The following is a 13,686-nucleotide window of genomic DNA, read 5'->3' on the forward strand; positions in this document are numbered from 1 at the left end:
TTTTACTTTCAGTGGTCTAATCTTGCAGTTTATCAAGTGCAAATTACTTTATCAAGCAAATGCAGTCATCAGCACAGTTCCTCAGCTGTAGAGAACAAAACAAGGTGGTCTCATCTTTCCTTCATTGCCTGGCATTACGGTGTGTCCTACTTATTTCATATGTGACCTTTATGTACCAGGTGAAAATAGGACAGTAAGAATTAATTCATAAGTAGAACACTAGTTCTGTGTAACACAATAACCCACACTATCATTTATAGGCAGCACGCTGGGCAGTAATGACAGGTTTTGTAATGTGCTGCAGAACAATTCAGGCTGACAGTGTTCTGCCTCATGTGCCCTCTTTACATAATTAGAGTGTGTTTAAGAAGGCGCTGGGCAGGGCGGCGATGGGTGATACAAATATCCAGTAATTAAAACTTAGTAAAATATTTAAATGACAGTTCGGTCACACAGCCAGGTAGGCAGTGGGAAGCTTGTGTCATGGAAATGATGAGAGGTGGGCAAGTCAGAAATTCAGCCAAAAACCTGCAGATTTGATGAGTTGCCAGTAAGTGAATCAGGTCACCAAGAATGAGCTAAATAAAGGACACCTGAGAATCAGGTCACTCCCCAGTGCATAGTGTCCCTCAGTCACTCATTCCTCTCACATTTAATATGGTGAAAAAGTCTGTGGATGCTCTGTGACCAACTGATTGGGAGCTATGCATTGTATAGCAGTTTGAGCTACTAACATTTAGGGGGAGATGTAGCAAACCTTGGAGAAAGATAAACTGGAGACGTTGCCCAAAGCAACCAATCAGCTTCTAACTGTCATTTATCTAGCACAGTCTATGCAACTTCACCACTTTATTTTCTCCAAGGGGGAGAAGTATCAAGCCTTGGGGGAGAGGCGTATCAAGCCTTCGAGGGGAGGCATATCAGGCTTTGGGGGGGAGGCGTATCAAGCCTGTGGGGGAGGCGTATCAAGCCTTGGGGGGGAGGCTTATCAAGCCTTGGGGGGGAGGCTTATCAAGCCTTGGGGGGGGGGATGTCTCAAGCCTTGGGGGGAGGAAATATCAAGCCATGGGGGGGAGATGTCTCAAGCCATGGGGGGAGAGGAGATGTATCAAACCATAGGGGGAGAGGAGATGTATCAAACCATAGGGGGGAGAGGAGATGTATCAAGCCATGGGGGGGAGAGGAGATGAATCAAGCCATGGGGGGGAGATGTCTCAAGCCATGGGTGGGGAGAGGAGATGTATTAAACCATAGGGGGAGAGGAGATGTATCAAGCCATGGGGGGAGAGGAGATGAATCAAGCCATGGGGGGAGAGGAGATGAATCAAGCCATGGGGGGAGAGGAGATGAATCAAGCCATGGGGGGGGGAGAGGAGATGAATCAAGCCATGGGGGGGGGAGAGGAGATGAATCAAGCCATGGGGGGGGGAGAGGAGATGAATCAAGCCATGGGGGGGGAGAGGAGATGAATCAAGCCATGGGGGGGAGAGGAGATGAATCAAGCCATGGGGGGGGGAGAGGAGATGTATCAAGCCATGGGGGGGGAGAGGAGATGTATCAAGCCATGGGGGGGAGAGGAGATGTATCAAGCCATGGGGGGGGAGAGGAGATGTGTCAAGCCACGGGGGGAGGAGATGTGTCAAGCCACGGGGGGAGGAGATGTGTCAAGCCACGGGGGGAGGAGATGTGTCAAGCCACGGGGGGAGGAGATGTGTCAAGCCACGGAGGGAGATGTGTCAAGCCACGGAGGGAGGAGATGTATCAAGCCACGGGGGGAGGAGGTGTATCAAGCCACGGGGGGAGGAGATGTATCAAGCCACGGGGGGAGGAGATGTATCAAGCCACGGGGGGAGGAGATGTATCGAGCCATGGGGGGGTGAAGATGTATCAAGCCATGGGGGGGGGGGGGAGATGTGTAAAGCCTTGGGGGGGGTGAAGATGTATCAAGTCCTTGGGGGGGGGTGAAGATGTATCAAGCCTCGGAGGGGGGGGGGGGGGGGAGAGAAGCATCAAGCCTTGGAGATACAAACTGGGGACGTTGCCCAAAACAATCAGTCAGCCTCTAATTGGAGTACTAAACGGCCTAAAAACTTGGTTAAAAAAAACTAATGCAGCATTAGCTCATAAGCAGTTCATTGGATAGAAAAATAATATTATACAGCTATTTATGGAATGTCTTAAAAATCAACCATGTATAACCGGCACATTGTCAAAACATGTACCCAAAAATAACCAGGACTCCTACCTTTCCAGTTGCGTAGGAGACGGTGACAGAGCCACGTAAACACTGTGTGCAGTTTATTATCGCCACGCCACGATCTGTAGCAGCCTGCAGTTCTTGCAGCAAGTCAATACGGCAATCTGGGGCATTACCAGATCCATAGGTTTCAAGTACAATTCCCTCCATCGGCGGCTGCAGGAAAGCCTTTACCTGTTCAAAAATGTTACAGCTTGTAAGAATGGAATTAAAAGAGCGTAAAGTGTTACCCCCCTTTCTGCAATGTTAAAAAGGTCACCTTTTGCTACAGGTGTACAATATATTGCAATGGATGCCGCATTAAAAAGGAAAACGTCAACTGTTTGGTTAAAACATGCTCAACTGCCTCAGGGGTTTATGTATCAAGCAGTGAAAAGCGTGGAAAAGTGGACCAGTGGAGAAGTTGCCCATAGCAACCAATCAGCTCCTACCTATTATTTTATTGACTACTTGATAAATGCTACTTCAAAGCTGATTGGTTGCTATGGGCAACTTCTCCACTGGTCCAATTCTCCACACTTTTCACTGCTCGATACATAAACCTCTTAAGCTGGGTACACACCATGCAATCCCTCGCACAATATACCGTTCCAACATGGATCGGAATTATATATCGTCCTGTGGATCACAGTGTGTACGCCCGAACGCACATGCCCGCGGGAACCCCTGCCTTAGAGTGCACTTACCCAACAAGGTGATGAAAATATATGCAAAAAAAAAGGTATAGGTTCTCTATCCCATCTCTCGATAGTTCTGTCATGTAATCTGGCTATTACGGGCAAGAAATAGAAAGGTTAAAATATAATCTCCTAAATCAGTGTTGGCTAACCTTGACACTCCAGCTGTTGTGGAACTATATATCCCAGCATGCCCTGACACAGTTTTAGCATGCCCTAATAGCAAAATTGTAGCAGTGCATGCTCGGTTATGTAGTTCCATAACAGCTGGAGTGTCAAGGTTAGCCAACACTGTCCTAAATGGTGCACCTGGTCTGATTTTTATGACACTCATGTCTCGATGATGAATTCAGCTAGTGTTCCTTATACTCAATTCCAGTAATATTTTGTGCTAATCAAAATATTTTTTACAAGGTGTGTGTACTTTTGTCCATTATTATTTTTATTTAATTTTTTTAATTCAATTTCATTTTAATTTTTGTCTTTGTGTTAGGTTATATAATGTATTACAAATTGTGAGACCGTATTGTTATTGCTATGAAAACTCTTGTTTATTCATGTGTATGATCTGCAATGTAAAAATGATCTCTCTTTAATAAAAAACTATTTGAGTTAAAAAAAAAATATATAATCTCCTACTTTTTCTAAATCACTGTCAATTAAGGGCATTTATGAAAACTAGTTACAATAGTAAAAAGGATAGCCCACTTTTCTGTGTACTTCAATTCACAATGGTCCTCACATAAAAACCAAAATCAATAGAGGTCATTGCGTGTAAGACTGTAGGGAAACTGGGCCAAGTTGCCACCTTGCAGATCAATCCATGTGGCACTAGCCAGAAACAATGCTGTAGATGCTTTCTGATCATTGGGCCTGATTCAGAGCCGCTCGTAAGCGGCCGCTCGTTCGTTCTGACCGATGTTCGCACATCTGCTCATGCGTACGGATTGTATTACGCATGCGCGAACCAGTCAGTGCGGCCGAAAATCGTTTGATCGCTATATAGCGAATGCCTGCTATTTTGAGTGACAGGAGGAGGCGTATGTGAGTGGTAACAGGGGAAGGTGCTTGAAAACGGGGAGTGGAGATCAGAACGCAGGCGTGCTTAAAGGTCAAAACGGGCGTTTTAAGGGAGTGCATAATTAATACAGCAGCGTCATTGACCACGTCACTTGTTTTTTTTTTACCCCGAACTGATCGCAAAATAGTGGTTGAAAAAAACAGCCACAAGAATAGCGAGCAGTTCATACGCTGTTCGATGTGCTCGATTAATCTAATAAATAGCGGACATGACGTAGGATGCGAGCGGCCAGGGGGCGTATTTTTCAAAATTACAACCGCAAGTTTTGCTCGCTCGTTCAGACTTAGAAGCGTGACCAGACCGCAATTAGCGAACGGTTCATTTGAATAGCCACCCATTGTTTTAGAACGAACGACCGCAAATAGCGAGCGGCTCTGAATCAGGCCCATTGTTCCTTCCTTGAATGAAACCAGACAGGAAAATATACCTTCTTTATAAATATACCTCGATCGGTATGCCGGGTGTGGGGCTCCCGGCGTAGGTCTAATGACAGGCGTCGGGATTGTGACGCCTGTCATTAGTACCTTGCCGGGATTTGACAGTCAGGAAGCTGGCGGTCAGCATTGCGACCGCCTGACTTCCTGACTACATCCCTTCCCATACACCTTGCACTATTGTCACCTCCAGATGCACTCCTCAAGGCATGATTGCTTTTGTCAGAGATAATTACAAGTTTAGTGAAGCTTTCACTTGTTCATACAGGTTCCGGAGAATGTCTAATCCATATTGCTTGTTCCAGATCATCCGGATAGCATCATAAAAGGACTCGCAAATGTGTGAGCCTATTTTACCCTTGAAGCACGAATTTTGCCTCTTAGGATATTTACCTTTTTAGAGGCATACAAAAAATATTACCTCACTATTAGAGCTGTATATATATATATATATATATATATATATATATATATATATATATATATATATATTAGGGATGTGCAGGCTCGGATAGGTTCGAGTTTGCACGTGGAGTTCGGATTTTTCCCTCCAAAAAAACGGAACTCAGAAAGAGGCAAAACGTCATCTTGCATGGACGATCATCATCATTCCTGGACAAAAGTCCAGGAATGATGATGTTCGTCCATGCAAGATGACATTTTGCCTCTTTCTGAGTTCCGTTTTTTTGGAGGGAAAAATCCGAACTCCACGTGCAAACTCGAACCTATCCGAGCCTGCACATCCCTAATATATATATATATATATGTCTGTTGGAAGAAAAGGTCCCTGGTGTTCCTTGTCAAATAAGAATCTACAAAACTTTTTTTCCCCTCAAAAATTTATAAAAGTGGCTTATTGAAGTTGACAAACTAATTGGTTCAAATAATGTTGAACTTGCCCTCTTTACCTGCAGACTGAAGGTGTCGGTCTTGTCTGCCGATATACAGTAGTCATATAGATTGCTTCCTCAAGTGACTGTCTTTGACAAAATAACCAATATCATCCTTGGCGCAGAAGACTGTCTAATGGATATGCACTAAGAAGTGTACTATACTGGAACCCAGATAAACACCACTAATTAACAGTGTCAACAGGGATGAATCAAGGAAGTGAAATAAGTGTCCTAAATATCTATGCTAGCTACGAGTTTTATTTCTCTCTCTTTTAGCTCAGTGGTTCTCAACCTCAACCGTCATTTTTTCTCAACACGTCATGTTTGGAAAATTTCTGTCTGCAGAAGAGGTGGGATAATTACGGACCCAGCAACATAAATTAACTCACCTGTGCATGATGAAATAAATCCACAAAACATGACCTGTTTGTGGTACTTGAGGGCTTGAGTTGAGAACCCCCAAAATAATTTACTATGGATGTGCCTGTCCTCATTCAGAACTTTTAGTACATAAAGAATATTCAAGTTTCTGAATGCTCTTACAAATCATTGAGTGTGAAAGATCATCATCATCATTTGGGATTGCTATTTCTTACATGATTTTCCAAATGTCCCAACCAGATCTTGAGAGCCATAGGCAATAGTACTGGTTTTGAGACTTGTCACACCACAGATTGACATATTTATTCATTATACTGGACTTAATGACTCATTATTACTCAACCACAGCTCTCAGTAACTATAGCTGGGTACACACTGACAGATATATTGGCCGATCGATTGATCGGCCAATCAATCTGGTGCCCGTTGGCCAGTGTGTACCAGCGATATATCTGTGAATGATGTTGTTCACAGACATATTGCGTCGGCTGTGCTGCACAGGCGATGGACAGATATATCTGTTCCTCGGCAAGTTTCTACGGGCGATCAGCCGAACGCCCATACACATGCAGCGGCAGCCGTGGGGAGGGGCCGGACCCGGGGGCCAACGGGACCCGCGGCAGCCTGGAAAATGATGGTCGTTCAGGGTATATGAACGACCATCATCTACAGCTATATCTGCAGATCACTTGATCTGCAGATATATCTGCTAAGTGTGTACCCACCCTATCTTTACAAACATTCAAATAAATATGCAGCGAGTACAATGCGACAGAACCTCTAGGATCAGCACACCGGGGTTATTACATGGTATAGCGGAATCAGACCCATGCTGACATGCATCTGACTGTAGCTGGTATAGTAAATGTAAAGATTAAATTTTCTTGGGATGCACTGATGAAGAAAGGGTAAAACAAACTGCATCTTGTTATCCATTGGCTAGTTTAATATAAGATAACCAGATCAAAAGGGCCGTGAGGATTATTTTGGGAAATGTTTAAAATAGGAATATTTGTTCCAAAAACCATACATTTTAGGTTATGGGCCAAGATTTTTTTTGTTTTTTTAACCACAAGTCATTGGGCTCGATTCAAATGGCCGCAATGTAAATAGCGCTGGGAGATAGCTCCCGGAGCTATTCAATTCTGCACGGTGTTTAGTCGGAGAATGCCCGTTCTCACGACTAAACACCCTGTTTAAGGCGCGAGAACGGGCATACCCCGACCTAACTACCCGACGCAATGCTATTTCCAGGCGCGAAGGGCAGAAAACACCCTCGTTCCTGGACTTTTGTCGGATTTCTGCTCGCATCCCCGGAGGGGTGCGAGAAGAAATCCTTAGTCGGGCTTAGCAGCGTGGTGTATTGAATAGCTCCTGGAGCGGATTCCCGGCGCTATTCAGTTCGCACAGAATAGGATCGAGCTCATTGAATACAGAACAGAAGGTTTAAAGCATAAATAACTCCTATTGCTTATTCCCTTCACCATGTACGAGAAACACTAAAGTTATTTGTTCCAGGTACCTGAACATTTGGTCCATAGTAGATTTCGGTTTCTTCACCAAATAGGGGTATTCAGCAATACCCCATTATCTTCTACCAGGATTTTTCTTTTCTGTTCTAATTAGATGGTCAACTTTATCCCCAAGTCTTCCCCTTGTTCTCGCTGGAAGCCTCAGAGAATCGGTCATTGAGTTGAAGTTAGGAAGGCCTTTAAATCTTTCGTCATTACTCACTTGTTCCGTGACCTTCTTTGTATGACCCAGGCATTTTTGCCACATACCCTATACTTCTTGCTGTTTTTTTTTCATATTTGAGCAGTATCTGTTAGGAATGGCCATTAGTGAGTCAACGATCAATGGTCACCATCGATGGTATAATCGGTGGTTAAACTCGATGGTATAAAACCATTGATGGCGGACGATTAATAGTTTCAACCTAGTGATAGTCATCCCAGCTCTATAAGTCAACAGCCAATAAAAGGTGGGGGCAGGCCTTCATGGGTCATGTCTGGGGGCAGAGATAAGCTCCAAGTTCCAGCGCCAGGCAAGGTAGTACTATTGGATCTTTGCCATCGATTGCAAAACCATCAGTCATCAGTGGTTAACCATCGATGGTTGATTGCCTTCCCTAGTATCTTTTTATCCCTAAAAACCCAATACTTCTGTCAGGCTAGGAGCACTCCCAGAGTGAGAGGAACAATCCATAACAAAATGTTCTGCCTGCTTAGGCCCGTAGTTAGGGTAGTGCGGCCGTTGCCATCGCACAGGGCACCGCAGTTCAGGGGGCGCTGTTTGGGCCTGTCAAATTTCTGTTTATTAACATTCTTGCTTGTAGCTTCCTCTTATTTCATCCCCAGCATCTCCTGGCCTCCCCTATCTCTTCCCTGGCCCTTCCCCATGAAGCCATTGCCCTTTTTTGGGTGCATTATGTTCCTTTGAAAAATGAGGGGGGCGCCAATGCTCTTTCTGGCACAGGGCACCAAAAAGTCTAGTTACGGCTCTGTGCCTGCTTATAAGTTATAACAGACCTCATGCCTGCAGCATGAGACCATCATTGTGTACACAATTTCCAGTAGACAGGAGACCTGGGAAAATGCAATGAGCTGTGAGGTGAACAGGATCTGGACTCCTCAGCCACCCTTACCTGGAGTCTATGGCCCTCATTCAGAGCCGGACGCTCTGAGCAGAGCGCTCGCTCTGAATGAGGGCCGTCCTCCATAAAAATGGAGCGTCCTCCTGGACGCTCGTATAGCTGTGGGTCACCACCCAGAGCACATACGAGCGTGCAGGATGATGGTCGCGATGGTCTTGACCATCGCCAGTGCGACCAGAAGCCTGTGGTCGGGTTTTTCGACCACAAGCCCTGGAGTGATTTTGGCTCTATCAGAGCCAAAATCACTCCCACTGACATCACTAGTGATGTCAGTGGGGCCGGCTTCTGACGGTAGGCGTTCCCTTGGGAACGCCTCCGTCTGGCAGGCATGCCCCTGGCACGCCCACCAAAGGGGGCGTGCTGTCAATCAACATCGACAGCACGCCCCCTTTGATCAGACACAACGAGCGAAGGAAAGTCCTTCGCTCATCGCGTCTGGCGCATGCGCACGACGGAGCTCCCTCCGTCGTGCGCATGCGCAGTGCACACCACCGACCCACTTGCGAGCAGACAGCCGCTTGCGAGTGGGTCTGAATGAGGCCCTATATCACCAAGAACATCGCAAAGAAAGCATTAGAAATGACAGTAGAAAGCGGTTGAAAAAGTAAAAAAATACATAGAGGGATCCCCCATCTGTACATGGAGGATCCCCCAAAAATACATACACCATCTTTTACCCTTCTCACTTGAAGTATTGGGCTCTTTATCCTTCATTTTTCCTGTCCCAAATAGGTGGTCTGGTATCTCTCTCATTAGTGATTTCATGGAGAAGTAGTGGAATTGTATATTTTTATGTATGTTGACCTTTAATTTGAACGCACCCCTCAAAGTTTTAAATACAAGTGAAAATCAAAGTGACTGTAGACCTACGGTTGCAGCGGTGATTCCAGGAAATATTCGGAGCAAACCCACATTTCTGTTCATGTCTGTATGCACGTGGAACTTCTTAGTGGTGTTGGCTCTCCAAACAGTCTCCCAATTAACTGGAAAAACAAGAACCCAACTTAGCAGTGAAATATCTCTGCAGCTTTTTATGACATTCTATACAAATAAAAAGAAAAGATACTCTTAGCATTACTTCTCGACACAAAACTGGCGCTATACATGTATGCACCGCAATCCTGCCCTATTTACATCTCTGACCTCATCTCCCGTCACACTCCTGCCCGCTTCGCCCCACAAATGATTGCCATCTCTCCTACCAACTGATTACTTCTTCCCACTCCCGCCTTCAAGATTTTGTCTGTGCTGCTCCCTACCACTGGAATTCTCTCCCTCTCCCTATTAGACTCTACACAAAACTTCAAACAGGCTCTCAAGCCCACTTCTTTATCAAAGCCTTCTAGCTCTCATATTAACCCACTGCTCCATGCTCCTGGTTTACAGTCTTCCCTCTATGTCTGCCCCTCCCCTTTAGATGGTAAGCACTTATAAATGAGAGAAAATGGCCCTGCACATACCATCATTTCCTCCCCACTGCCAAAAACAGCACCAAACCTTTGGGATCAGCCGCCCCGTTGCTTATTTGGTTATTATGACTGCTGCTGCAGAGGGGTTTATAAACCTTCTCCATGTTCTGTTATATTTTTGTACTGTAAGTCACTTTATTGTTTTATTCATACGTTTTATGTATTTCGTATGGCGCTACAGACCCCTTGTGGTGCCATATAAAAGAATAATAATAATAATAATAATAATAATAATAATAATAATAATAATAATGCAGACGTTACAAAAAAAATACAAAATTCAAACAGCTACTGCTATAAGTCAGATCTTAACAAACAACAAAAAAAGTTTAGAAGCAAAAACATCTGCAAAGAATAAAAATAAGTTTAAAATCAAATTACAGCACATTATAAAAAGGACCATAATGCTTGTTTATGCAAGTCCATTTGAAGGTGAACACATATTTCACGGCCTTTGGAAACTGTTTTGTAAATCAATCTACACCCAGTTTAGCGGGTTTGTGAATAAATCTGAAATAGTTTGCAACATACTGTAGTACAAAGCAGTAAATATAGGGATACTACTTCAGCCTTATAATATGTGAAATGTAATTAATAAAAATATAATGAGTGAAAAAAAAAAGGAAAAAGAACTACTACTTCAGGAGGAGCATATGAATGAAGGAGATGGTGTCTTCTGATCTCAGGCACCCAAAGTAAAAAGCTGTGGGGTATATTTACTAAACAAAGGCAATACTACAGAATTCAATACACGCCTGGGTTTTGCATTTAAACGTTCCTGCAGTTTTAAATTCAGATGACAATCTGCTGACTTTTCTGGAGAGGAAGACATCTTGGCCACAAATTTGCGCTCTCCCCAATTTGAGCGAGTGTAATATCGTAAAACTGGCCACATGACAGCAAAGTGCATCGGTACTGCAGCTTTTTCAGTTTGAGGACTTCTGGTTATTCGCAAACACACAGAGAACACTTTCCCAAATCTGCATTCGCAAACACCCCCCTCAGCTATCAGAATAGCAGCAGCAGCACTCTTCGTAAAACTCCTCCCTAAAGGAGTGGCGCATCCACTTGGAGTTATGAAATCAAACTGGACCGACCGCTTTTAAAATGACAGCTCTGCACCAGTCCTGCAAGCAGAACATACAGCACGGACGGACACCAACTGCCAATCAGTTTAAACCACCACAGTAACATGAAAGGAGCTTTGTGTCTCAAATTCAAGCTGCAAGGTGTAAGCTAAGTGCCAGAAGGGCATAAAATAACTGCACGGAATTTGCAGCATGTTTCTAGTTACTGTCCAAAGAAACAAACATAGACAGGATTCAGTCGTATTGTCAGCATTCATAATATCGACATTCAAATGTTGACATGGTTCAATATGCCGACATCCACCGTGTCGACATAAAAAATGTCATCATGTGAAATGTTGACAGTCTCAAAATGTGCACATCTTAATTCCCCTTCCCTATGGGAAGGAGTCCTGGGTCGCGAAGAGGGATCCTTTTGGATCCCTCCGCCCCTGTCCGGCTCCTTCCGCCGGATGTCAGGGTTCTTCACTGCTCCGAAAAGGAGCAGTGAAGCCGCTCGTGGGACAGACGATTTTCGGAATAGCTGTCACTGCACCGGAGCAATAATGAATCGCTCCTGAATCCGCGGCGAGTTAGAATGTTAATTATCAGGGTCTGTTCGGATAGGTCCCTGGGTTCCTTATTTTTCCAAAGCTGTGCACATATTAACAACGTTTATCCAAACTGATTAACTTGTGGGACTTTACACCGGATAATTATTGGAGTGTCTCCTATGGAGGATTGGGGATAAATTCTGGATTTAGATATTGTATTCTCAGTCTGAAATGCATGTTGTTATTAGGATGCTTATTTGTACTATTTAAAATCCGCTTAACTGTGTGTGTATTTTATATTTATTGGAGTCAATTCCATTACACCTTAATGTGCAGTTTCACAACCTGATCTGAAACTAGAACATCTAGAACAAAAAGCGCATTTACTTGAAATAAATATTACAAATCAAACGGCCTAAAACTCATTCTTCCTGCACTTCAGTGACAGGTGGAGTATGAGGATTTCCTACGTTACCAAGTTTTATTTATTTTATGGACCGTAAATTTAATGATGCTTAGCAACCGCGCCTACATGGCTATTTTTAACCTATAGACACAGTCTTAAGTGTCAGCTGAGCAGAAAGCGCACGCAAGGGAATTTGTCCTTAGTAACGGACCACCAGTGTGTTTACTATGTTATTTAACAAAGATGTGCAGCTGAAAGTTACAGAGAAAAGTATTACAAAAGTAGACCAGGTGAGAGGCCACAAAAGCATTGGGAGGTGACAAAAGGCGAATACATAACTATCGCAAAACACAATCTCCTCGTTAAAAAGTCAGGTTTTGTTTGTTCGGAGACCAGTTTCATGACTTCACCAAACTTCAGATCTGACAGTAGGAAGAGACTCCTACAGGTGGCAGAAATTATAGGGATTAAGTAGTTGGGCAGCTTACTTGTAATATCAACTGCAGCATTTGCAAGTGGAGGCAAGTTGGGAGATGTGAACGCTTTAAAACTTCCAGCATCCATCTTAGTCACCCGGTTTCCCCTGTAGAGCTTGTGATGAAAATACAGACACACCTGGGAAACAAGCAGAAAGATCAACCTTGTGTACCGAGTGTGTTACAACACGACAGACCAACCCTCAGATACACAATTACTAAACTGGGTAATAAAAGCGACACGCATGGGTTAAATAGCAGGAGACCAGTCTTGCAGGTACAGTCACCCCCTTTTGAGGTTAGAGGCAGTACTGGAAATTGGGTCAGAAAACAGCAGGTGAACTGGGCCTATCAGCCATCGTGTAACTGGAGAGTGAACATAACCAGATGTAAGATGTATTTGAAAGGACTTCTGGAGATTTTAATGCTAGAAACTATTTTTTTTTTTTTTATTGTTCTTGTCAATGCCCTTCTCCTGTATGAATGGGTAGGTCAGAGCAAAACAGAACTGCACCGAACCACTGGGCAGCTTCCTAAATTCTATTTACACTTCGGGGCATACAAAACGGTCACCACAGCAGTGATGCGCGGTCAGGGGAGGCAGAGCCTTTTATGTCACACTTGGGACTATAAAAATAAGACAAATTTAAAAGAAAATATTATAAATATCATCTTTGTATTATTCTAATCATTTTTATAGTCAAAACTCTGGAGAAAAAAAGGGTATGGCAGGTGAGGCACTGCCTCCCCTCTCTACCTTTTCCGCACATCCCTGATCAAAACTCACCAAATTTCCAGCACTATATACCGCTTCACCTTTGTATAATGCCCACATGAACCCTCGGGTTAATATATGTAACTGTAAATCTGGCTCTGATACTAGCCAGTGCCTCCCCAGCCATTTACCTCACCGCACATCACTGCAACACAGGTGTGCCCTAATAACTAGTGCACATTGCTCAAGTGTGTGTGTGTGTGTGTGTGTGTGTGTGTGTGTGTGTGTGTGTGTGTGTGTGTGTGTGTGTGTGTGTGTGTGTGTGTGGTGGGGGAAATGTATGTAAATTTTGAGCATGACAGTAATTGACGCCGGGTGTATGATGTCATCTGAGAAAGCAGCCTGAGCCGTGATCTGATAACTAGGACCACCGAGTAGCTGTAGCCATCAGTTTTATTGAAGTACAAATCAGTCTAGCTTAAGCTGGGCACACACTGACAGATATATTGGCTGATCAAGTTATGTCTGGTGCCCATCGGCCCGTGTGTACCAGCGATATATTGGTGAACAGCATTGTTCACCGACATATCGTGTCAGCTGTGCTGCACAGCCGATGGACAGAT

General features: G+C 44.1%; 1 protein-coding gene across 1 annotated transcript in view; it reads right to left on the reverse strand.

The window, feature by feature from the left end:
• The window catches only part of ASPG (asparaginase), a 110,109-nt gene that overhangs the window by 52,954 nt on the left and 43,469 nt on the right, over positions 1-13,686 (reverse strand). Inside the window, exons 6-8 of the mRNA XM_088455270.1 lie at positions 12,361-12,487; positions 9,247-9,359; positions 2,246-2,431 (exon numbers count right to left, since the gene is read on the reverse strand). Coding sequence (XP_088311396.1) covers positions 2,246-2,431; positions 9,247-9,359; positions 12,361-12,487 — 426 coding nt within the window. The remainder of the gene's footprint in view (positions 1-2,245; positions 2,432-9,246; positions 9,360-12,360; positions 12,488-13,686) is intronic.

The sequence above is a fragment of the Taudactylus pleione genome, unplaced genomic scaffold, assembly GCF_031769625.1.
Source record: "Taudactylus pleione unplaced genomic scaffold, aTauple2 ptg000652l, whole genome shotgun sequence".
In the NCBI taxonomy this organism is placed as follows: domain Eukaryota; kingdom Metazoa; phylum Chordata; class Amphibia; order Anura; family Myobatrachidae; genus Taudactylus; species Taudactylus pleione.